This window comes from Biomphalaria glabrata, chromosome 6, assembly GCF_947242115.1.
Source record: "Biomphalaria glabrata chromosome 6, xgBioGlab47.1, whole genome shotgun sequence".
In the NCBI taxonomy this organism is placed as follows: Eukaryota; Metazoa; Mollusca; class Gastropoda; family Planorbidae; genus Biomphalaria; species Biomphalaria glabrata.
Genome location: NC_074716.1, coordinates 44,106,318 through 44,131,719, shown reverse-complemented (window position 1 = coordinate 44,131,719; position 25,402 = coordinate 44,106,318). Strand labels below are relative to the sequence as shown.

At 32.7% G+C, this 25,402-nt stretch overlaps 3 protein-coding genes and 1 long non-coding RNA gene across 14 annotated transcripts in view; 2 read left to right on the top strand and 2 right to left on the bottom strand.

Moving 5' to 3' along the window:
* LOC106057519 (serine incorporator 1-like) overlaps nucleotides 1–10,079 on the top strand; it is a 29,825-nt gene extending 19,746 nt beyond the window's left edge. The window contains exons 12-14 of one of the 7 annotated variants that reach the window (XM_056031712.1): nucleotides 1,294–1,398; nucleotides 4,844–4,958; nucleotides 7,859–10,079. In XM_056031712.1, the coding sequence (XP_055887687.1) occupies nucleotides 1,294–1,398; nucleotides 4,844–4,958; nucleotides 7,859–8,000 (362 nt within the window). In that variant the 3' untranslated portion in view covers nucleotides 8,001–10,079. Of the gene's footprint in view, nucleotides 1–1,293; nucleotides 1,400–4,843; nucleotides 4,960–7,858 lie in introns of those variants that run through there. The other 6 variants (XM_056031715.1, XM_056031714.1, XM_056031718.1 and 3 more) reach the window with 6 other exon arrangements.
* On the bottom strand, nucleotides 802–7,864 carry LOC129926627 (uncharacterized). 2 transcript variants are annotated; one of them, XR_008778338.1, is made up of 3 exons: nucleotides 7,592–7,864; nucleotides 2,030–2,136; nucleotides 802–986 (listed from the first exon to the last, which is right to left on the bottom strand). It is a non-coding gene; the product is annotated as an uncharacterized LOC129926627 (long non-coding RNA). The 2 variants fall into 2 exon arrangements; XR_008778337.1 differs by lacking the exon at nucleotides 7,592–7,864 and adding an exon at nucleotides 3,425–3,542.
* A 2,069-nt stretch (nucleotides 10,080–12,148) lies between the features above and the next one.
* On the top strand, nucleotides 12,149–22,682 carry LOC106057518 (uncharacterized). 3 transcript variants are annotated; one of them, XM_056031711.1, is made up of 7 exons: nucleotides 12,149–12,306; nucleotides 13,789–14,970; nucleotides 15,862–16,037; nucleotides 16,820–16,874; nucleotides 17,009–17,113; nucleotides 17,913–18,017; nucleotides 20,545–22,682. In XM_056031711.1, exons 2-7 carry the CDS (start codon nucleotides 13,866–13,868, stop codon nucleotides 20,745–20,747), a joined length of 1,749 nt encoding a protein of 582 aa, XP_055887686.1. In that variant the 5' UTR covers nucleotides 12,149–12,306; nucleotides 13,789–13,865; the 3' UTR covers nucleotides 20,748–22,682. The 3 variants fall into 3 exon arrangements, with proteins under 3 accessions (XP_055887686.1, XP_055887685.1, XP_013070198.2); XM_056031710.1 differs by lacking the exon at nucleotides 12,149–12,306 and adding an exon at nucleotides 12,394–12,530; XM_013214744.2 differs by lacking the exon at nucleotides 12,149–12,306 and adding an exon at nucleotides 12,710–12,826.
* LOC106057517 (aspartate aminotransferase-like) overlaps nucleotides 22,339–25,402 on the bottom strand; it is a 17,997-nt gene continuing 14,933 nt past the window's right edge. For both annotated transcript variants that reach the window (XM_056031722.1, XM_013214743.2), the window contains 5 exons: nucleotides 25,005–25,118; nucleotides 24,324–24,406; nucleotides 23,432–23,585; nucleotides 22,727–22,903; nucleotides 22,339–22,489 (listed from right to left, as the gene is read on the bottom strand). In XM_056031722.1, coding sequence (XP_055887697.1) covers nucleotides 22,448–22,489; nucleotides 22,727–22,903; nucleotides 23,432–23,585; nucleotides 24,324–24,406; nucleotides 25,005–25,118 — 570 coding nt within the window. In that variant the 3' untranslated portion in view covers nucleotides 22,339–22,447. The remainder of the gene's footprint in view (nucleotides 22,490–22,726; nucleotides 22,904–23,431; nucleotides 23,586–24,323; nucleotides 24,407–25,004; nucleotides 25,119–25,402) is intronic.

Below are 25,402 nucleotides of genomic sequence, written 5' to 3'. Positions count from 1 at the left end.
TTATCACATAGCAGTTCCAAACCCAAACCTAAAGCACTTCTTCCATTAAAACAGGCATTTAGCTCTGTGGTTTGGCATTGGCATATACAGCTAATTGCTTGTTGTAAAATGTTGTAGCCTACATGTTTCAGATATTCCTTCAGATTTGAAGATAATTTCATCCTAGCCCAAACCACCCACAGGATGACGGGGATGCAGTAGCTAGTAGAGTATGAACTCTGGACTATCAAGACCATCTGATCGACAGTTCAGAGCGCATACCACGCATGACTAGGCAGCCAGCGGCTTAGTGTGTTCTATAGAATTTTCCTAGTAATATGAATAGTAGGCCTAAATGGATGTTGTTAATGGTAACAAAATATGCAATCAGTTTCTTGTTTTCCAAAAATTTGCTTTTCGTTTTTAAATAACAATTTAATGCCTTAACTGATATTACCTAATCTAGTGTAATGACATTTAAAATTTCAAAATCTGTCAACATATTTAAGTAATATCTATTTGTTGCCAAAAATATTTTTTTTAACTTAATTTAGTCACATTGACTTTAATTTTAGTCACTATTTTTGACTTAAGCCTAGCTGCCAATTTTTTTTTTTAAATCTTATTTTTCTAATATTTTTCAATTTTTTGTTTTCTCCTTGTTGAGTTCTGCATTAGGTTTTAAATTGTTTTTTATAAATACGTGAATTAACAATGTTTATAGTGTTCCAAAGAATTTTTTATTCTTTTCATACATTTTACAAACATTTAACTTTAATTTGTAGATGCTCCTGCAAAAATAAACAATGCATATTTTTAATATTCTATGTACTTTCATAGAGGGAAATGTATAGTTAAAAACAAGTATTTTACTCTGTTTATTTTTTTATACAATATTATGTTTCTCCCTAGCCCCAGGAATATTTATTTCCATATCAAACGTGTAATTTATTCCTTCTCAGGAAGTAGCACTGTAGCATTCTGATTTCTCCTTCACTTCCTTAAACCTGAAAACATATAAATTTGTATTTCATGTTCTAACTATTATAATGGTTCAGAAAAAAAAAAACACTTATCACCTAGTAGCATCTAAAAAGTCATCTTAATGATTATTTGCAATTTGAAAAGTTAAATATATATTCCTAAAAATTTAATCACATTAATTCCACAATTGAAATGGTGGTCACTTATGGCTGTACTGCTTCATGTTAACAATCATTTATGGTCAAATCACACCTTTCAAACAATACATGTGCATTTCCAATCAATAAGTTGAAAAGACAAGCTCGATTTTTTTATGCTGTGAAATTTCAGCTTACACTGAGGAATCAGTATTGGTAAACTCCAGAATAGCGGGATATGGACTTAATATTGATTCTTATGACTTGAGAAAATCGTATGGGATTATGCATGTCACAAGTGAGAAAATTCTTTTTGGTTAGGTCTAAATACTTATTTCATCATGAATCATTATTCTAACTTTGTATAAAGTCATGCTTTGCACATCCTAATCACCCTATGGGAGGCGTGGTGGCCAAACGGTAAAGCGCTTTGCTTCCGAACCAAGGTCCCGGGTTTGAATCCTGGTGAAGACTCGGATTTTTAATTTCGGGATATTTGGGCACCTCTGAGTCCACCCAGCTCTAATGGGTACCTGACATTAGTTGGGGAAAAGTAAAGGCGGTTGGTTGTTGTGCTGGCCACATGACACCCTCGTTAATCATAGGTCACAGAAACAGATGACCTTTACATCACCTGTTCTATAGACCACAAGTTCTGAAAGGGGGAACTTACTTTTTTACCATCATCCTATGATTATTTTCATCTACTCCCCTATCGTTATACACTTCTATCTCTTCTAGATTAGAAATGTGTTTTTGGAAAGTTTTTTATTTTCATAGAGTGGGACATAATAAGCCTTACCATGAGGTCTGCTGGGGTTCGCATATTGAAGTCCAGGAATAAGAACAAGAATATTAAAAGACTTGTTTGAAGGCAAGGAGAGATTTTTTGGGGCATCATTAGTTCTATATATTTGTATAAGACTTACCCTGTGTATAAAACCTTCTCTATTGAGGTCTCAGTTTTGATGTTTAATAGTTCATTGTCATTACTTCAAGTTATTTTATTCTTTTCAAGATTTAGAGCGTCTGTTGACTGTATGCATAAAAAACAACTGTTAGAGGAACTTAATGCATTAAAAAACATTTAAAAAAATTTTTTTTTAAATGCATATACGAAATGTAATTGTATCAATTAGTTTGGATCACTTGTGTAATTAAATTTGTAATAGATCTAGACCAACAACAAGAAATCTGTGCGATTGGAAATATTTTTACCGATTGTTTTTGTTTAGCGCTATTTCATACTTTTAGTTTTCATAATGCGCTATGATCCTATCACTTATCTGGAGCAGTTGGGAAAATGGGGGGGGGGGGTAGAGAAAGAAATGGAAATCTGGGGGGATTTTACCGTAATTGGTTTTTAAATGCATATACCAAAAACAAAAGGAGGGAACAACCGGTATTTGAACCTTTGACTTACACCTCCTCTGGCTGATGTACTAACCACTCTGCTAATGAGGTACTTATGACTAGAGAAGATTTTATAGTTATATATTGTTTGTTTCAATTTAGAGCTGCGAACTTTAAAGGGGACTAATTCAGCTTATACCACCACTTTAGTCAAGTAATACCACTTCCCTTTTTCAAGATACCAAACAAAATAATTATCAATAGTTAATTATCTAATTGGTTAATTTTTTTAAATTGATTTTTAGTGTTGTCAGGTAAAAGAAATAATCATACAAAATTTCATGTTGTCCTGATATCGGGTGTCTGAGAAATAACGTCTATAAACCTTTTTACCAGATTGACAGAGTGAGTTTTAATATAAGCTTTGTAAAAAAAAATATTTTATGCTGTTATAGCTCAATATATTAATCATATTTATCAATCAATAATTTGCCAAGTGTTGTCTTGGCTGCTTGAATTTAATCAATGCTAACAACAAGTCATTATCCAGTCATAACACCAAATGTGCATCAGACGAGTAATTGTAACCAGATAAATGTTGCTACATCTAATTGCAGCTGAACAACTGTCTGTCTCTTAACATACTAGCAGTTTGAAATAGTGCATGCATTTTTTGATCTAAAAACTTCTGCAAACATTAAGACTATCAATTTAAATGAACAAATGGAAGAGGGCTAATTAACATGTGACAAGTCAATGCCATGGTACAATGCCATCATGGCTAATTTTGCTGATTTGTAATACAATCGTCAGTCTTAAATACATACTTCTGAGTTTGCTTGTATAATCATCCTTAGAAAAGAAAAAGAAATTTGATTTTAGCTCTTAGACTGCTTGTGGAGTCTACAAACACAATGTTTTTTGAACAAGGTTTATTTAGTTAGAGATTTTTGAGGCCCTAAGAAACAAACCTTTTTTATTTCTTCTGTCCAGTCCTAAGATCAAACATTCTAATATAGTGTCCTGTGGGGAGAGAAATCATGCTAAATTTTTATTTGTTTGTTTATGTGTTGTTGTTGTTGTTGTTGTTTTTTTTTGGGGGGGGGGGGGTTAGAATTTAGATGCAAGCCACTGATTGCATTTGGTCGTTGTTCTGGCCACATGACAACCTCTGTTAACCGTAGGCCACAGAAACAGATGACCTTTACATCATCTGCCCTATAGACCACAAAGTCTGACAGGGGAACTTTACAGTGATTGCACCTCATCTTGAAAAATACGGAAAATCACTTTTCATAGCAGAGAACTGTAACAATCATATTGGATTATTGTTTTACATTTTCCAAAATGTTATCACTTAGATCAGCACATTATTTGATTTGCCTCCCCTAGTATAACTGTATTTGTTTTATATAAAAAGATTCAAATATTTGTTAATCTCTAGAATGTAGACTTTAAGCTTATAATAAAAACAGAACAAAAAAAAAATTTTCTTTCATTTCTGTATTTTAGGCCTGGAAAGCAGTATTAATATTATATGTAAGCAGAAAGCATTCTTGTGTACAAAAAAAAAATGTAGAATTTGCCTGGCATATCTTTCACAAACATACTTCTATAGAATACCTTTTAACAGAACACCATTTCTCAGTCTTTATATAGAGTAGACTTCATTTCAAAGTCCCCACTTCCAATCACTAACATACATTGAGACAATGCCAAAAGTTTTTTATTAGCAGTATTGTCTACCAATACAGATATTATTTCAAGCCTCCGTTACTTTCCCCCAATGGTCATGAAGTGCAAACACCTCAGGACTTTAACTTCTTTGAACATCTTGAACCACAGTTATGCTCGAATTAGTCAATGCTAGATTGCATGATTCCATTTTATCATTATTTATCTAAATAATTGCATGAAGATCTTTATAACATTTTTTGACTCTATCACTATTGTGTACATTCAATATTTTTAAAAGCTGATGGTTCAACAGTTTTCCTTTTATTTAATCGTATTATGAAAGTAGTTATTTTTAATTGTTTAAGTATAGTTTTGTTTTATATGTTTTGGACACTCCCTCAGAAATGAAGATTATTACGTCCTAGACTGAGCCTCCTGCTGGATGGGAGCAGCCAGGGCTTGAATGCAGGACCATCAGGATGCTAGTCCAAAGCACATACCATGTGACCAGGTGGCCACCTGATAACTGTTCCGTTGAACACATTTTTAATTTGATTTTCATGTAATCCATTTAACTTCAGAAATTTCACACAAAAAATTCTCCATAGGGAGATATTTGTAAAAAATAAAATAATTTAACATGCATTGATGTTTTAATGTTTTAAGTAAAGATTGAAAGATTGTTTCAAACTGTTGATCTTACTGTATTGTAGGTAGAGGGATAGGACAGCAAGCTGAGGAAGGTGTAGCTTACTCCTACATGCGGTACCACCTGATCCTGTTCCTTGGATCTCTTTATGTAATGATGACATTGTCTAGCTGGTCATGGTAAGCAGAACTTACTTGTCATTACTGGCTACTCTTATTTTATTATTGAAAGAATTCATTGAGTGAAGTTTAGTCATAATTTCAGCATGTGGTCATAGTTTAAGCATGTGCTCATAATTTCAGCAAACAAAAAAAAAAAAAAATTATAACATTAAATTTTTGCATTTCAAAAAATGAATATTGTTAAACATTGATGACTGCCTAGTTGTTTGGTATGTGCTCTGGACTGTTGTTCTGATTTCAAACCATGCATGCTGCTGTGCCCTAGCATTCTGCAGGGTCTACAACTTTACCTTTACCTATCCCTTAGTCTGTTGAACCACTGGGGCACCACACAAGATGCGTTTATTTTCTGTCTTTTTTCTTGAATAAAATTTCTTTTATGTTGTCTTCCCATTGCTTTCTCTGTCTGCCTCTTCTTTTTCCTCATACTGTTCCCTGAAAAAAGGTATTTGCATGCCGTAGGGACCTCGTGATATGGCCATAGAGTTTGTGTTTTTTGACAGTAGTTAGCCAGTCTTTGTGGGGTCCTATTGCTGTATTAATCTTGATTCTAATCTCTGCATTAGTGATGTTATTTGTGATGTGGTCTTTGTAAGTGATACCTAGGGTCATTTTGTAGTATCTCAATTCCAATTGCTAAGATCCTCCTTTCAAGTTCTAAAGTCAGTGTCCAAGATTCGCAAGCATAAAAGAATGTGGCCATGACCAAGGAGCACATGAGTCTGATTTTTGTGTCAAGGGCTATGCCTTTGTCTTTCCAGATTGTTTTGAGTTTTGCAAGTGCTGCTGTGGACTGTGCAATTCTGGCCAGTAGTTCAGGTTTGGTTCCTTCATCTGAGACAATAACTCTAAGGTGTTTAAAACTATTAACACTTGTCAGTTTTTCACCTCCAATACTGATGTCCCTTTTAAGTTTTAACGCCCTGTTGGCTATTGGTCATAATTTGTGTTTTTTTTTTCTGCATTGATTTGCATACCATCTGCTGTGAAAGTTTTGTCTATATGTATTACCAAGTCACTTAATTCTTCTTCTGTTCCTGCTAGACTTGAAAAGAGTTGGTAAAAGTAGTCTTACTCCAACTGCGGTTTTAAATGTTGTTTTTTTGAAGTACACTGCACTAGTGGCCTGCTTATACAGGTTCTGGATTACTTTATTTTTATGTTCTTGTTGGTCTAGGATGTAATAATCTATATTTCTGAAGGAATGTCTAAAACTTATATAACAAACAAAAGAAACCCCAGATTTGCTATGTCAACTATCCTGTAATTAAATATATTACTAGTGCACCACATGTTTCTGATTGACCAGATTGCCCCTCATTCCTCTAAACTTTCTCCTTTCAACAGTGTTTCTTTTATAACTCATTAAGATTTGTCTATTTTTACCACTGCTGCTATTCTCTATTGATGAAGGAGACTAGGTACAATAATCTACTTTCCGACCAACTCAAAAATGTGTTTAAACAATTTGTAATATTAAAAAAATCAATAGCTAAAATGTAACTCATATTCCTCACTGCCTAGTATGTGCTTGTCACTGCTATTAGGTGACATTTGATGATGCTTATTAGTGTAATTAAAGATGTCTTGTTTCACTTTGAATTTTTGTACTATTTGATGTCACGTATGTTCACTCCAATTAGTACAGAACAACAGACATTAAAATTCATCAACTAAAGTTTTGCTTAGTGGACATATTTATTCCCAATAAAATAAAATAACAGTTCACTGGCAATTCCAGCCATCAATGAAATAATTCACATAAATATACAACATAATCCAAATAGAATTTCATTTAACACTCAGCTAGCAATACTCTCATTTAAAGATCTATAACACGTCTGTCTTCTTGATATTCATGGCGTCAACTGCTTCTGTCCATGTGGTCAAAACCTCAAAACAAGATTTTCTTCCCATAATGCCACTGTGGATTCTTGTTCTCCCCATCCCAAGCACAGATATAGAGTGTATTTCGTGCTTCAAAACTATTCCATGTCACTATGCAACTTAATAATGATGTGACATACATCCCTTCCCCTAGAAAAAAGATTTTGAAAAAATCTTTTTGATAAGGCAACATATCCCAATGTCTTCTGTTACAACATATATCTATATAATAGGTTAACAGTTCATAGTATCAAATCTTTAAGTCCTCAGATACTTTTTATCAAATTACATCTCTTAATCATAATTTATTCAAGAGGTAACAAATTAATAATAAGTAAGTATTAATTTCAAAACAATATATGTTCTCAAAAATCACACCGTTGAATACACCTCAACACAAGTAATAATGTTTTCAGAAAATATATGATTGAAAACAGATATACATTATAAAAAAAAAATTCAATCATATGACACTATTAGATAGTTTTAATAAAATTCATTTTGAAGATATCTTAAAAAAATAAATCAAATAGTTATTTACAAATGTATCCAAAAAAAAAAAAGGTTTTGTCAATATCAGTATGTCTTATTACCATGCACTCACTCTCAATATATGATCATGCATGGCTATTATATGTGCCAGGTTATAATAGGAAAAAAAATTAAATTAATGAAGAAAGAAGAAAATATATATATATATATAAAATATATAAGAGACAAACATAAAAACAATATATACATACTATACAGATATAGAGTGTATTTCCTGCTTCAAAACTATTCCATGTCACTAAGCAACTAAATAATGATGTGACAGTGCTCTGGACTAAATCCACTGTCGTACTGAACCCTTCCTGCTACTGTTCCTTAATGTCTTGCAGTAAATCCATAGTAATCTTCAATTCTGATAAACATATAAACATAGACCTATACACTTTTATAGCATTTTGCTTTATTTGGTCTGTTTCAATTTATGCAATGTAAGATAACTATTGCATTGTGTTCTTCAGGATGTTTGTCAACCCAAGTTATGATATCATGCTGCTAAAAGCCAACAAAGCCTCAGTGTGGGTCAAGATAACATTAAGCTGGTTATGCGTTATTGTACATCTTGTGATAATGCCATGTCTAAAATCGGCCTTTGATGTGTAGTGCATGAAAGGCCATAGATGTGTTGTGCATAGATGCAGTTTTCTGCAGTTTTATTCATACTGTTAAAATGTTTTCACAACTTATTCTCATCTTTTGTATATTCCAAATGTATAAAGTATTTTTAATTGACATGAGCATTTGTATCATTTATAATCCAAAACTTATTTATAACCCTGAAAATGTGTTCCCATAGGATTGTTTATGCACTTACTTTTTTATCCTACAGTGTATTGTAAACATTATTTGAAGCATATCTAATATATTGCATATAATGCATTATTTATATATTTGTAGATATGGAGCATATACATACATTAGATTTTAAATTTTCATTGTTTTTGAAGAAATGTTTTACTTTATGGGTATGTGTAATTTTCATGGAACTGCTTGCATTTTAAACTAATGTTGTTGTTGTTTTTTTTAAATTTAAACTTTAATGTTTATTTTCCACTTAAACAAATAATTCAACTTTTGAATTAATCCTGTGAACTCCCAGAGGAGCATAGGGCTGCAACCATGCCTCTCCACCGAACTTGGTGCAGCTTTCTTTATCTGCTCCTTTGTCATTCTAGTATCTCCATCTGGCCTCTTCCAGGTTTGCTTGGGCCTACCCACTTTCCTTTTTCCTTATGGACTCCAATCGCAAACCTGCCTTGCTAGATTGGTAGCTGGTTTTCACAGGGTGTGACCTATCCAGCTCCACTATAGCTTCTTGATATCTTGGGCAATGGGTTTTGCCTAGTTCTTTCCCACAAATTGACAAAAGTTATCTTTTCCTGCCACCTAATTCCCAATACCAGGTGTAGGCATCTGTTAACAAAGATCTGGAGTTTTTCCATTTGTGTTTTGAATCAATTTAAAAAAAACAACTTTTAGTTAATTAAATAGTGGTGATTAATTAATTTTGATTGATAGTGAAAAGGGAAATAAATCTTTCATTATTGAGGTAGATGGTTGTAAATGTTAAGCTCTTTCCCTTAGATAAGCTTCTTTTTTTTTCTAGTATTTTTACAAAGCTTATATCAACTCACTCTGTCTGTCTGTGTGTCTGTCTGTTTGGCCAAATGTTTGTACACATCATTTCTCAGACATCCAATCTCTGATCAAGTTGAAATTTTGCACTATTATTTCTTTTACCTGACAAAACAAGAATCAGTTATAAAAAAATAACCAATTAGTATTTACTTTTTTTGGTATCTCAAACAGGGGAAAGAAATAGTACTTGACTGAAGTAGTGGTATAAGCTTAGTGAACACAAATTGAAATAGAAACAATAGATAACTCTACAATCTTCCATGTTCATAGACTCTTCACTAGCATGTTTATCACATTGGCTTGAAAAGCCTGAGAAGGCTTTACCCCACAGTTCAAATTCAGGTTGTTCCTTTTTTTAAAAAATACATTTAAAAAGAGATAACCTAGATACATTGTTCTTTCTCCTCCTATCCCTTTCCAACTGATACAGACAAGTGACAAGTGATAGGATCACAGCGTATTGATAACACTAAAAGCATGAAATTGTGCTAAACAAAAAAAAAAATTGGTATCTAATACATAACTGATTCAAACTAATTGATACACTTAATATTAGCTTTGTTGTTGTTGTTTTTTTAATATTTTTTTGTATTTTGCTTCTTTATATTTTGCTTGTTGAACTGTAAATTTAAATATGGAAATCTCATCTATGAAAACATTAATTTTTTTGTTAATATGAATAACCTGATAGTTACTTTTAAGAATTCATTGGCCCTATAAGCCTTTCTAAAAGGTGGTACCTGCAAATGAATGCCTTTTAAAAAAGTATTGATGCATACATGATGACACGATTGTGTCTTGTCATATTCTATCTAGTGCATGGGGCCCAGCAACTTATTCTTTAACCCGGTATGTCCTGCAAGTACCTTTCTACGCCACTGTGCAAATAGTTTTGTGTCTTTTTTTCTCAAATAATGTGATAAAAAAATTGTATAACTAAATTAATTTGTTTTTTGTTATCTAAGCTACTTACACCTTATATATAAAGTAGCAGGAGAGGTGTATGTATTTTTTTCATAGAAATAAAAATGTAAGACCAATCTTGATGAGACTTGGCATGAACGTTCCTTAGATAAGACTGGGCCTTTTAGGATATTAAAGTTGCCCTACTAGTACCTACAACAAGACAGTTTACTAGATTTAGGTCATTGGGGCATCTTGACATAGATTTTGACTGTTAAAACTGCATGGAAATCATTTATAATATAAAAAAAAAAAACAGCAAAGCCGGGTAAAATCATTGTTTCTTTTAAATAAAGAAATAATGTCTTTAGTTTGCATACAAGTCAAATATAAAGAAAACAACTATTCATAAGCATTGTTTCATATTATACAAGTGGAGAGTAATGTGTATCGTACATTTAATGATTTAACCAAAGGGAAAAGGTTCATCCTTGAAACCGTGATTGAAACATTGCTCCTTTACCTAAACCATCAATTAGATAATCATGGTTGCCTGGTCATGCGGTTTGTTCGCTGGACTGTCGTTTGGATTTATTGATAGTTCTGGGTTCAAACCCTGCCCGCTCCCATCCCCCGTCATCCTGCAGGAGGTTTGGATTAGGAAGTAAACTATCTTCAACTCTGAAAGAACATCCAAAATATGTAAAACAAACATTTCAATAACATCAGTTAGGCCAGGTTCACAATTAACCATATCTTCATAATAATCAGTTCATTGAATGAATATGAATAATAACAATAAAAGAATCATAACATAAAAATAAATCTCCATACCTTGTGGTATTATGTTATCAGTTGGACAAACAATAAAAAAGTATTGGTAACACTTTTGATATGTACCTGTACACTTCTCTTCATTTTGTAAAAGATGGGGAGGGGGTAGGATTGTGATGGATGATTGTTTGCTATTCATAGCTTTTGATATTCATGCTGAAAATATTGAAACCTGCCTGAGTGGACTACTACGTGGGCAGACTCTGAGTTTGTGTTTCCACACAAATTATCTTTGTAATCTTGTTGTATAATTCTGACAAATTGAGAGAGGAATTTTACTTCCTTTGTTCTACATGTTGTTTGAATGTAGGCCTATGTTTTATAAATTACAGACATTACTTCAAAAGATAAGATAATTATGTCCTACTAATTTCATGTGTCAATCTAGTCTTGCATATTAAACTCTGCTTAATTGTTGGTTTTCATGGCTGATTCAGGCACTATGGAAGAAGGAGCACTTGTAGGAATTAATGTATGTGTTGCGATGTGTGATGTTTGGTGAGAATATTTGAATTCTAAATGGATGTAAACCATAAAAAATACAAATGTGTCCTTAAAGCCCCGGCTGCCAAGAAGGCCTACTTTCCCATAAAAATTTGATTTACATAATTTTTTTGTATTTGAAGTACCCGTATAGAATCTTCTTACTTCAAAAAGGAAGATGATTGTGTCCTACGTGTGTTCCTAGGTCAATCTAGTTAGGCGTGTTAATCAATGACTTAAAGTCTACTTTGTTATTTTTTTTTTGGCTGACTGAGGCTATACCCATTCCACGCTCTATATAGCACTAGGAAGGAAGGAGCCTTTGTAGAAATTTGTCCCCAGCACATGGAACAAGGAATGTTCCTTTAATTATCTTTGTGTCTTTCTGATTATTTTATTAGGCTTTGTTTTTGTATTTGAAAATTATGGTTCATTGCTTCTTTACTTGTAAGTCTTTTAATATATCACTGAGTTGAGTTATTGATTTAGTGATAAGGGTTGTGAAACAATTTGAAAGTTTTGAATTTATTTGCATGCTTTTATGTAAGCTTCCGAATGAAGATAATGAAAGAACGTTTTTATTGCATCAAATATATATCGCTTGGTAGACTCTGAGCTCTTGTTCATATATAAAACAAATATATAGATTTAGTTTAGTGATATCTCATTATCGGAATTCTGCTCTGATAAAATGACTATGCATAGTTATTTTTCTCACACTGTGAGCAAATTCGCACATGCATATAGTAGTTTAATTACGAACCCAGCCCCCCCCCCCCCCCACTTACACACACATACACATAGACACTACCTGACCTAACCAACTAGATAGTAAATATAATGTTTATACATTGAAGAAGTGATTTCATGAAAACCCGATTTTCCAAAAAAAAAATCATGAAATCCCGATTATCCGAAGGCGTTTTAAGGATTTCTATCAATATTATTTAGTTAAAATTTGTTAACTTTCAACTAGGCCTAGATCTAAAACAATATGTTGCTTTCAATATGAATATAGTTCTAGACCTAATTTAGAGTCTAGATGTAGAAGGTAAATTACAAATATGTTCTTTAACAGTTCTGTGCAGTGAGATGAGAGAGTACGAGAAAAAAATGTAATCGGCTTTTTCTGATATAACCCAAATTTAACTACATCTAAATTGGTAAACCCGGACGCAATCTGTCTATAGCTATTATTAGAATAAGCTGCTCCTTTCTATAATCTAGATCTAGAATTATTCTCGTTTTATTTTTAATGAATCAATAAGCCATAAGGTACTGTAATACAAATATCCATGATAATTCTTATCTATTTAATAATTTATTTTTTTTTAGTCTAATCTAGCTGCTAGCAGATTAGATTTCCAAATGAATTAAATAGAAATTTTAAAAAGAAAAGAATTTTTTATTGATATTTTGAAAGGAAGTCGAGCTGTTTAGACTATTTTAGTGTTTACCTACCTATTTTCGATAACATGGTTTAAATTTAAATACTATAATTGTTAGATCTGTTTTTATTTAATATGTAAAAATGCATAAATTAATATATACTTATTATTCTAAAAATCTAGGTATGTTATACCTTTGGAAGATGCATTTTAGCCAGTTTTTTATTATCTTATGCCTTGCACTCAATTATAGGGCCTACTATTGCATATAGTAATAATAGTATTGGAAATTTGTCATTCATTAAATCATTTGTATGACTCGATTAACTGCATATATATAGATTTTTATTATAGATAATATATCGATCTATATACTTAATACTAGATATCTAGGTCTATTCAGACTATTCTAGATGTATCATGTCATCTGTTTTGTTTGACATGATTTTTATTGATTTTAATCTTCATTCAAATTTGATAAGTAGCTAACCAGCAGGATGGTGAGGGGGGGAGGGGGGTCAGTGAGCTTGACTCAAACCTGGAACCATCAAAACCATCGATTGACAGTCCAGAGCACAACATACCACACAACCAGGCAGCTTTTCCCACCATTATCTATTCATCCTGCTTCTAATTAGAGTTTATTATTTAGAATTTCTTATTCTTTTCTATTTTATTAGAACTGGATTCAAGATTATATACACTCCACTTTTAATGGCAAATATTGTTATATGTTGTAACTGTTTTTGCGAAAGAGCTGAAGTTGCACTCTTAATTGTGCAGGACAAGAAGGCATAGTTTTGAATTAAAGACACAGAAACTAGTTCACTTGATTGTTGATGATGGAGAATATAGCATATTTTCATCCAACAGTTGGCAGTGTAGCTGAGTGGTTAAGCGCTTGGCTTCTGAACATGGAGTTCTGGCTTCAAAATCTTGGTGAAGACTAGGATTTTTAGGGCACCCATTAGAGTTGGATGGATTCAGGGGTGTACTAAAAATACAGAAATTAAAAATCCCTGTTTTAACAGAGATCAGAGCCTAAGACCAAGCCAAGCACGTAGCCACTCAACCACCATGCCTCTTCTTTCAACATATATATATATCATGCATCTAAAATAATTTTGATTTTCAAATATCCCCAGATAAGAATTGATCTGTTTGCTTTTAAAGAACATGGTAAAGGACTGCCAAAATTAAAGAATCCATTACTACCACATCAATGCCTATACGTGGACCTTGCCCCCATGCTGTTGGTGATATTCCATGGAAATGGTTCTCAGATAAAAAATGGAGAGAAAAAACTTTCAGAAACCAGTTGAACCACGCAAAATTAGCAGAAGATGGCTTTTTATATATTGAAAGTGAAAACACTATCATGTGCTATTATTGCAACTTGTGCGTGAGTCCCTCTGATAGTGTTGAACAAGTTCATCGTCTCAAGTCACCAGAGTGTACTGGTCTAAGTACATCACTGGCCAGAGAGAGCTCTCCACAAGCACAGAGAATTCCTCCAACATCATCAGCAGCAGCAGCATCAAATGAAAGGCCATCACAGCCAAGGTCCACAACAGATTCATCTACAAGTCAAATTGTGCCTCCAACACTAGTCTCCGATGATGTTGACTCATATCATTATGCTGTTAGTCGGCCACATCCCTCTGTTATTGAGCCCCATTGTCCTCATCAACCCATTAATCAGCCTGAGACCTCAGTTAATCAGCCCCTCCCGCAAATTAGCCAGCTTAATCCTCCAGTAAATCAACCCCATTCTCCAGTCAATGAACTCCTAACCTCTGTTAGTCCACCTCTTCCTCCAGTAAATCCTCCTCCTCCTCCAGTGAATCCACCCCTTCCTCAAGTGAATCCACCCCTTCCTCAAGTGAATCCACCCCTTCCTCCAGTAAATCCTCCTCCTCCTCCAGTGAATCCACCCCTTCCTCCAGTAAATCCACCTCTTCCTCCCGTTAGTGAACTCGTTACATCTGTTAGTCCACCCCTTCTTCCAGTGAATCCACCCCTTCCTCCAATTAGTGAACTCATTACATCTGTTAGTCCAGTTAATCCACCCCTGCCTCCTGTTAATCAGTCTGAGCCTCACAGAGAATCACCATTAACAGGAAATGAAAACAATCACCTTTTTCCAGAAAACAACCAAAGAAGGGATCAGAGGCCACCAAATTATACAGAGCTTGGCATTATCACAGAGCGGCCCAAGCGAAATGAATATGCCTTAACAGTTGAGCGTCTTAGATCATTTGATAACTGGCCACGAGACCACCATATCAAAGTAAATGACCTTGTTGAGGCAGGTTTTTATTATGCTGGTGAGTCATTCTTTTTTAAAATATATGATTATTATAATTTGAATATTTATATCCTTAAAGAAATCAGCTTTACTATGGTGCATTACTAAATGATTACAGAGTCATTTAGATATTACAATTTAAGAATTTTATATACACATTCAAGTTTTAAAATCCCCTTCAAGACCAAGCAGTTCTTTGGGCAGATGATGATAAGCTTTTATAATTAATGTTTATGTGATTAACCAACTTAAATTTTCACCAGCTGCGTTGGTCTTGCTCATTAAGAGCTGGATGAATTAAGGACTTTAGTCCAGACCTCCACTCATGAATAAACTCATGGTGATTGCATTTGAAATTGAATTTCTTATTCCATTTTTAAGACAAAGCCATACAAGTTCTCCTTCTTCCTTAGTGCCATTAGTAAGTAGTATCCCTATCTGACCTTGTGATCTATAGGGCAGATGAAGTAAATCTCATCTTTTTCTGTAGCCCATGGTTTATGGGGGTGTTATGCTGCCTTTTCTTTGCCCCAAACTAATGTCAGGTACCCATTAGAGCTCGGTGGACTCAGGCGCCTGAAATACAAAATCCCAGTCTTCGCCAGGATTAAAATCTGGGACCCCTCAATCATATAATTAACATGCATGACTCAATCATACAATTAACATGCATGACTAAATTAGGTTATGTATATGCTTAGGGCATAATTATATTCTCTTTTGAAGAAGCATCTGTAATTTATAAGACAAGATTATATTCGTATTTGTAGCCAAACATATAACACCTAATCTGACTCAAATAATGTTATTATATCCTAAAACCAAATCAAAAACCAACATTTATATCAATCTTAATTTTGATGTTTAAAAACAAAAGCATATTCAATGATCATTGTTTTATTATCTCCAGGGTTTGGTGACTGTGCTCGATGCTTTTATTGTGGTGGTGGACTCAGAAACTGGGATGACCAGGATGATGTCTTTGTTGAGCATGCAAGATGGTTTCCCAAGTGTGGCTTCATTCGTCAGTTAATGGGTCAAGTGTTTGTGGATACAGTTCAAGAATTAATGAAAACTGAAAGAGTGGTAAGTTTAGGTGAAACTTTCAAAATAAAAACTTCATAAGTAAAATAGAAAAACTTTAAAAACTGAAAAAAATACTTTAAAAAAAACAAAGCTTATACAAAGTGTGATTGTATCAGTAATTGTATCAACTAGTTTGGATCAGTTATGTAATTAAATTTGTAATAGAGCTAGACCAACAACAAGAAATCTGTGCAATTAGAAATATTTTTACCAATTGTTTTTGTTTAGCTCTGTTTTATGCTTTTAGTTTTCTCAATACACTATGATCCTATCCCTTATCAGGACCAGTTGGGAAAATTGGGAGGGGGGAGAATTTTACCGTAAAATAGCTTTTTAAAAGTATTTATATAAAAAAAGGGGGGAACCTGAATTTGAAGTCATGACTCAAGCCAACATACTAATCACTTTGGTAATTGAGAAGCTTATGAAAATAGAAGATTGTAAAGTTATCTAATTGTTTGTTTCAGCAATCTATAATGTGATTAATTCAGCTAAAACCACCACATCGTCAAGTACAATTTTCTTCCCTTTCTTTCTTTCTTTTACATTTTATTACCAATAGTTAATTAACTAATTGATTTTTTTTTTTAATTGATTTTTGTGTTGTAAGATAAAAGAAATGATTGTGCTAAATTTCAGCTTAATCCGAAATTGGGTGTCGGAGAAATAATGTGTGCAAACATTTTACCAGATTGACAGAGTGAGTTGATATAAGCTTTGTAATAAACTGGAAAATAAGTAATTATTTAAGTACAAAACATTTTTGCATTTTCTTTCTGCAGATATCATATGCTATGGTTGCTGAGAAAATAAAAAGAGCGCCTTCAAATTTCCCAGGTAAATAAACAAAGCATTAAAAATAAGTACTTGGCTTTTACATTCATTATTTTGTTTATTTAAATGAAATGTCTTTGACATACAAATCCAGTTTTCCTAATAGTATAGCCCATATTTTCTCTTTTACTATAAAGAAAAATCTGAGACTTCCCAAAATGCAGCTGTGAAAGCAGTCATTGAACAAGGCTATGATAAGAATGTTGTCCTGGAGGCAGCCAAGCACTTAAAAGAAAACAAAAGTAAGTTATCAACATTCAAGCAATAAAACAAAAGTAAGATATCAACATTTGGGCATCAAAACAAAAGTCATATATCAACTTAAAAAAGTGAGATATCAACATTAAATCAAAAGTTAAATGTTAACATACAAACAATAAAAACAAAAGTATGTTATCAACATTTAGGCAACAAAACATAAGTAAGATGTAAACCTTTAGGCAACAAAATAAACTATATTAACATTCCAACAATAAATCAAAAGTAAGTATGTTATCAACATTTAGGCAACAAAGCAAAATTAAGATATAAACATTTAGGCAACAAAATAAAAGCTGTTAAAAAAAATAGTATATCTACATTCAAAGTAAAATATCAACATTCAGACAATAAAACAAAAGTATGATATCAACATTTAGGCTCTAGAACAAATGTAAAATATCAACATATAAATAATAAAACAAATATAAGATATCAACATTCAAACAAACAAAAAGAAGTTAACATACAAGCTACGAAACAAAATAAATTATCAACATTTCATCAATAAAAGTAAAAATAAGCTTTGAAGATACAAGTAATACTAAAAATTGCTAGATATTTAAAAACAATTGTTTTTACATGTTAGTTCAACATGGACAGGCATAAAAATCATTCTTTTTAAACATAAACACCTGCAGACTAATAGATTTTCTTAATAAATAGATAAATCACTAGATTTATTTGAATACATAGCAATCCATAAATAATTTAATTCTGATCATCAGGTTACCCAAAACTGTTTCCCCCATATATAAGTTTAAATTCTTTTTTTTTATTTAGAAACAATATCAGCAGACCAGATTATTGACTATTTATTAGAAAGAAACATTGATGTTTCACTTACAAGCAGCGACAGATATCCATCAGATTTTGTAGAAACTTGTAGTAAGTGCATTTTGTTTTGTAGGATTCTTTTTTTTTTTTTTTAGATAAAATATCTATATAATAAATATATTTCCAACTAAAGAATAATGATGTATATTATTCAATACAGATGGTATGTCAAAAAAGAAAATGATTACACCCTACGCGTGTTCCTAGGTCAATCTAGTCAGTGGCATCACTAAGGGGGTGCGGTCCGCACCGGGTGACACCCCTTAGGGGGGTGACATCCTAGTTTAAAAAAATGCACATTTGGAATAACTGACAATTTTTTAAAAAGTAAGTGTCAGTGGCTAAATATTGGAAAATGTTATTCACAATTGATAAAATCAGATAACAAGGACATTTGGCTACTAATAAAATTGACAAGGAAGTCGTTGCTATGATTGATGTAAAGAAGAAAAACAATTGGGGGGGGGGGGGTTCTGATCAGTAATTCTATATCTGAGATGAACCACACAGTGGTTTCCAGATCAGACAGTTCTCAGTGTAGTTTTTCTTCTTTAGGAGGGTTTTGGGGTCAGAATTTTGTTCAGGCCTCTGGATATAGTATGCAGCTTTGAAGGACATGGTCAGCATTCTCTGGTGATGCTCTGACTTTTAGCTTCAGGAACATAAGTTGTCTCATTCTATTGTGTCTGGTTCTGAGTCCTAAAAATTATGCGTCAGTAATGTCGAGATAGCTTATAATAGGCACCGTTTTTCTTGTAATTGGGACGTGAGCTGGTCCAATTCTCATTTATTTAGTCTTTATTGAATATAGAATTTCCATAAGATGATGGAAATATTGTGAATAAAACCCATAACTGAAAGTGTATCTATAATGTTGAAAATTGTATAAATGTTTTAGAAAACCACGTAAAAGATATATTTATAAGAGTTAAAATTACTGTAAGCACATTTGTATTTTGTTTGACAGTACACCTGACATAGTGCACACCTGACATAGTGCACACTGATCAGATTAATAAGATTTTAAGGGAGAAAAAAGCTGGTAAAGTTTACTTAGTTACATTAGTTTAAATGTCTAGAAGGTGGGTTAGCTTGAATTTATGATAAGTCGAGCTCAGGGATATAAAAAAAGGCGGCTTTGGTGTATGGAGCCATAAGGAGTACAAGAAATTTTAAGAACCAACAGAAAAGCTATTTAATAGATGTGTATAACATTCACTTTATCTATATGGTCAATATTCTTTTCAGAAAATGCTTCTTGCCTAAAATTTTTGGCACAATGGAAATAATTTTTTCATTCTAAAACTATAGCCTTTAGAATTGCAGCTTAAGATATGTAGCCAGATGTCTTTTGTTTTAACTATATTTGATTTTTTAATATTTTTTTTTGCGTTGAAGGTGTATTAGAAGACCAAAGATACATAAGAGTAGGCCTACCTTTTAAAGTATTGACAAAATGGTGGCTAATTTAACTTTTTCTTTACCAAAAGCATAACTCGTTCGACAATGAACAAATGACACTTTCACAACGGGCACATTTATTAAAAATGAAATAGTCATTTATAGTTGTTTAACAATCAATTAATGTTATAATGTAGTTATGGCTCAACTGATAAAAAAACGAGAATATTTTTGGGGGGAGGAGGAGTGGGTGACACCCTGAACTGACCACACCGGGTGACACCCACCCTAGTGACGCCACTGAATCTAGTCATATGTGTTAATCAATGACTTAAATTCTGACAAGTCATTGGTTTTCCTGGCTGACTGGGGCAATCCATTCCATGCTCTAATAGCACTAGGAAAAAAGGAGCATTTGTACATATTTGTCATAAGTTCTGAAGCCTCATGCAGCCAGGTGCTCTCTTCTATGTCATCTAAGGCAAGTTGGTGCCTAAGCTGGTCTTTTGATCTTTTCCGTGGTGCACCTCTTACGTTGACCACCTTTTAGCTCACCAAAAAGGACTGCTTTTGGCATACGTTTGTCCCCAATACGAGTTACGTACCCTGCCCAGTGTAACTGTCAGATCATTAGAAGTTCCTCTATACTGTCCATACTGGCGTTTTCAAAGACATCGCTGTTTGTAGTGTGGTCTTGCCACCGTATGTCCATGATGGAGCGCAAGCATCTTTGGTGAAAGCTTTCAAGTAATCTTAGTTGCTTTCTTAGACCAAAAGAAAATCCGCTGCCGAGGACAGACGTAGACAGCAAAAAGAAAATCTTATTCGACCACCAGCAGATAATGGTTGTGGTTGCCCTGGATGTGGGAAAATATGTAGGTCACAGCTGGGGATCTGTGTATTTTGTATTTATATTAACATAGTACAGATACAGATAGAGAGATTTAGCAAGAAAGAGAATTATGCTTTTCTACACTATATAAGCATCGCATTGCATGGTGGATAAAATTTTAAAAAGTCCTTTTTTTTTAATTAGTTTTAATTTTTTTTTACTTTTAAGTTTGTTTTGAAAGTTCAAAGTTTAAAAGTTTCCAATATGAATTTCATATCAAGTTTTTATCTAAAATTACTTTCACTAAAAATTGTTTTTGAATATTAATTTTAACATATGTTTCAGTACAAAACCTGGATGAGGTAAAAAAGGTAAACTCTGATCTCAGGCAGCAGACTGTATGCAAAATATGCATGGACAAAGAAGTGGCCCTTGTATTCCTTCCATGTGGACATTTTGTGTGTTGTGTCGAGTGTAGCCAGCCTTTAAAGAACTGTCCACTCTGTAGGAGCCTTATTAAGGGAAGTGTCAGAGCTTTTCTAAGTTAAATGAAAATAAGAAGAAATGGTGAGTGTCAAATGGAAACTCAATTGGAAAGCTGAAGAAACACGAAAATCAAATGAAACAAAACAGGAAATGTTGCATGGCAGCAGGATGTGAAAAGAATTAGACAGATGAATGTGTAGATGCTTGTGTTTAATTAGATGAATGTCCTTTTGCATTGTTGCTTAGAAAATAAATATTGACTACAATATTAAGTATTAGGAAGAAAGTGTATGTGTTGATCTCATTTTGTTGTTTCACTAGCAAATTTTTTGTTGAAGATCTGTAGGCTCTTTTTAGTCTATGCCAAGGACAAAGTAGTGTGCTGATTTTTTCAGCTGTTTCACACTGCCATACAGTCTTCGCTGGTTTTTTTTGAAAGTGCATGTCTATGGTGGTTCCTGATGGTTCAATTGCTTGTTTTGATTTGGTCTAGCAGGGCATTATTTGTAACATTGTGAATTTTTATATATGAAATGTTAATATAGTAATGAATAAACATTTCAGCTTGCATTGCTATAAAGTAGAATATAAAAGAAACACTAGATTTACACCTTGTTCTGTATAGTTAAATCACATATTCTGGTTAACTGTAATTAATACTCAAGAATAACTCAACTGGTCTATAACATTTTTAGAAAAACCTAAACAATGTAAAAAAAAAATGCTGCTAAAGAAAATATAGAAGCATTCTCATTTAACACAAGCAGCTTAATTAAGCATAGTGGACAATAGTCTATAGACCACTCTTTACTATACTTGACTAGATTAAAATATTAAAAATAGCCACTTATTATCTGTTTACTTCTTGATTTTACTGGACAAGATGTCCAAAAAGTCTTTTTTTTTTTTAAATCAAAGTTTTATGGGAGTTTTTTAGGATTAAAGAAATAGTTTGAAGTCCAACAAACTCAAATGGTTAACTTAACATTTGTTAAGACAAAGTAACTGATGACACTAGATCTACTTATTTTGCCCTGTGAAGACTATTACTAAAAAAAATGGCAAATCATTCATTAATAGAAATTGGAATTTTGTATATTTCAACTTTTTAATTTAAGACTAATGACATGTATGTTTAAATGTATGTACACATTACAATGTTTTTACACATTTTATGTACAAACTTGTTTCAATAAAAATAAAACAACACAATATCTGTTCAACTTGTATATTTTTAATTTATTAAAGTAATGAAAGTATCTTTTTAGGGGAGGCTGCAGAAGCTAATTATATATTTAAACAACTGTGTAATTTTGCTTCTGTTATAAAGATTTTTATACAATTCATTCATTCATACTTCCATTTTATACAAACTAAAAATATTACTTTGAACTATTTTTTATAATATTCTGGTATGTGACAAAAAAACTTGTAGAAGTAGTAGGATTTGTTTAAGCTCACATCCTATTGTGAAGCAGTCTGTCTTAGTATATCCTCATTAAAACCTAGTTAACTGATGACCACAAAAACAAAAGAAATTTTCATCCCATAGTCATCTAAAGCACATAAGCATATGATATTGCAGTGAATGCACCAAGCATCAAGAAATTAACCACATCATACTCATAAATAAATATATAACTAACAATCCAGTTATTAACAAAATCTTTTGTATTTTTTATTTCATTATTACATGAGTTTCATATCAAAAGGGCCATCACTCTCTTAGTTCTCAGTTTTAGATTGCATTGCAGAACTGAATTCATTGAAGTTGAGTAAGTTTCAACACCCAAGTCTTCAAAGCCTGTAAACAAAAACAATATAAATCAAAGCTTATAATTTAATTCAACAAAAACCTAATAAGAATGTGGTAACTGAAAGAAGAAAGGATATGTCACAAACTGAAAATACATTTGCAAGACAAACTCAATCTAATAGAGATTTATATCTAGATCTATATGAGCAGACCCAAGGTACTTCAAGAATTTTTTGTTATTTTGTTTGTTATTAATAAAGAAAAACTGCTCCAAGACAAACGTACCATAACACCACCATAGACAGGGGCACAAAATTCCTTTACAAAATTCACATCCAGTTTACATGTTAATCCCCTTTGTCTGCTTTCAGAGAGCGAGAGGGAACCATTGAAGTTGACAAAACAAAGGCGAGTCGTTAGTTCATCAATAGGTCTCATGTGGTCAGGTCCACCTGGCATCAGCTGTTTTATATTCAAACACAAACAGAAATGTTCATATAAAAAGGAAGCTAAACATCACTCCAAACTGATTGTAGGCCTTATTTCTAATTTCTTACTAGTTATCAGATTGGACATGATCACCAATATTGTTCATTAATTGTCATTTAGGCAATAGTATTGTCTATCAAACATTTTTTCATGAAATATCCGAACCCAAATTACTGATGTAACTAGTCATTTAGCTTTAGCATACAGAATTCATATTATTCCCTTACTTTCTCTTTTTGTTCATTCCATTTGATTAAGCTTGTGAATATTATTTCTTTAAAAATTTCCTTAAAACTAGCCTAAAGAGGATTCTGTTTGGACTGGATAGTGAATGATCTGTGTGGCATGGAGTGGAGAACCAAGTCCATAAAGAACATAAAAATGTAAATAGGCAGGAAGAAATGTGTAGCCTCAAGGTTTTTAATGTTAATGAATACATTCATGCAGGAAATAATTATATACAGAAGACAAGAGGAATACATAGAAAAAAAGAAAACTGACTGCAACATGGGCATCTTTAAGGATCAGTTCACACATCTGTTTGCAGGAAGTAATGCCACCCTTGACCAGGGCTGGTTTGATGACCTCAAAGTTTGGGAAGATGTAGTAGCCACCTTTTGGCTCTACCACCTTCACTCCAACAGATCGTAGTTCACTAGATATAACATTGTAGCAGAGAAATGCATAATGAAGAAATGCAAAGGCAACATTGCAGTCTTAAAGTATTATTATTGGTATGTTATTTTGTTTATCTGTTAGTTATTTTTTTTAATTTGTTTTTATTTCTATTAGCTTGCAAAGTAAACATTTTTAAGGATGAGATTACTGAATGGTTAAGTTGGTTTCAGAATGTTGTTGGTTCTAATTGGGCTGGAGTTACCTGGATTTATAACCCTGATTTGAGTTCTAAGATCACACAGCTCTAAATGACATAGTTTCCACTAACTAAATTAGTGGGAGTTATTGCTAGTTTGGCAAGATAGCCACTTTGCTAAGCTGGCCTACAATTTTACTTATCATTAGCCCTTACATTTACTGGTCTTAAAGGAATTCTATTTTTTCATTCAATATGGTTTCCTTTAGTCATAAAACAACTATGCATCATCTGATGGAAATGAGATGAATGCCTGGGCATAAGTTGTGATTGGAACGATGTCAATTTTTTCATATACTTTGTTTATATGTCAATTTTTGTAAAAGTTGTATTCTTTGCTGTTGTTGTTGTTTTTGTAGATATTTTGGCTTTTGTTTTTTTTTTAATTAGGCATTGGTCCTTAAATTAATTTTTAACAAGGTTAAACTAAAATTATTCATTGTCACTTTTTGTTAGTACATAAAATAGGAGCTTACTTAAGTAACTTCAACAACAAATCTAAAATTGTTTTAGGCCTACCTGGTACAAAACTGCCCCACTAGCTTCATAATTCTAGTTGTGTGTTGAATGTATTCATCACATGCTGGAAAATTGGTTAGCACCTGAAAGATGACAAGTTGAATCATTACAATTAAGCAATTAAATTTCAGACGATAGAGGCTTATTCCAAAGTATATTTGGCTGTTATAAAAAGAGCACAAATAAATCTTAAGCCTGTGCAGTAAACTATCAAACTCATAAACAATTATTTAAAAAAACATCTTGCCCTAACCTTTAAAGATAAGGATTAGGCTATATTACATAGGGAATCTCCATCAAATAAGGTCTACATTAAAAATATTTAATTTTATTGGTTTAGCATGAACATTATCCACATCTTTATACAGCACTAGTACAAATACTTCTATCATAATAAACAACTATTTTAGAAAAATGTTTTCTTTTAATGTAAAGCAGTGCTGAAATTTAATTTATTTTGAGGACTCATTAACATAACGTTTCTATGCTACAATCCACAAGAAAATAAACCCAAATACAAAAGCTCTCAATTCATGATTATACAAGTTAAATTAATCTAATTTAGAGCTAGATGGTATAACTTTAAGGGAAAAAAATTACAATGAAGCTGTTGTGTATCCATTCAATGATTCAAAATGTAATCTAATTATTAGTTGGTACAGCTACAAAGTTAAGACAGACCTGTGAGAAGGCATATTGCATGGGAGCTGGGGCACAGGAATAACTGTGACTTGCTGCATTTCTCACAGCAGACATCAGGGGAGATAACTCATTTGGGAAAATGTTGTAGCCAAGCTATTAAGAAGAAAAATATTTCATTAGTAATTAACAAATCTATCAAGCAATATTTACTTGATAAGAGCAGCTGTGCTTTAGTAAGACAGGATAAGTGACAACCATGCTACCTAGCATATTAAAGATAAATCTTAATGTCCTAATGTCTTAAGTCAGAGTATTTACCTACTTATAGTTTTTTCCCTACAAGCTACATTAAAAAAGACTTACAGGTTATGGGTTGAAAGATGAGATTATAAACTTGCCATGGTTTAGAACCAACTGGGTAGCTTTTACATGATGAG

Coding starts and splice junctions, on each gene's coding strand:
- LOC106057518 (XM_056031711.1), top strand. CDS start 13,866: ATGCCTATACGTGGACCTTGCCCCCATGCTGTTGGTGATATTCCATGG. Junction 14,971..15,861: donor GGCAGGTTTTTATTATGCTG/GTGAGTCATTCT, acceptor TATTATCTCCAG/GGTTTGGTGACTGTGCTCGA. Junction 17,114..17,912: donor GCACTTAAAAGAAAACAAAA/GTAAGTTATCAA, acceptor TTTTTTATTTAG/AAACAATATCAGCAGACCAG.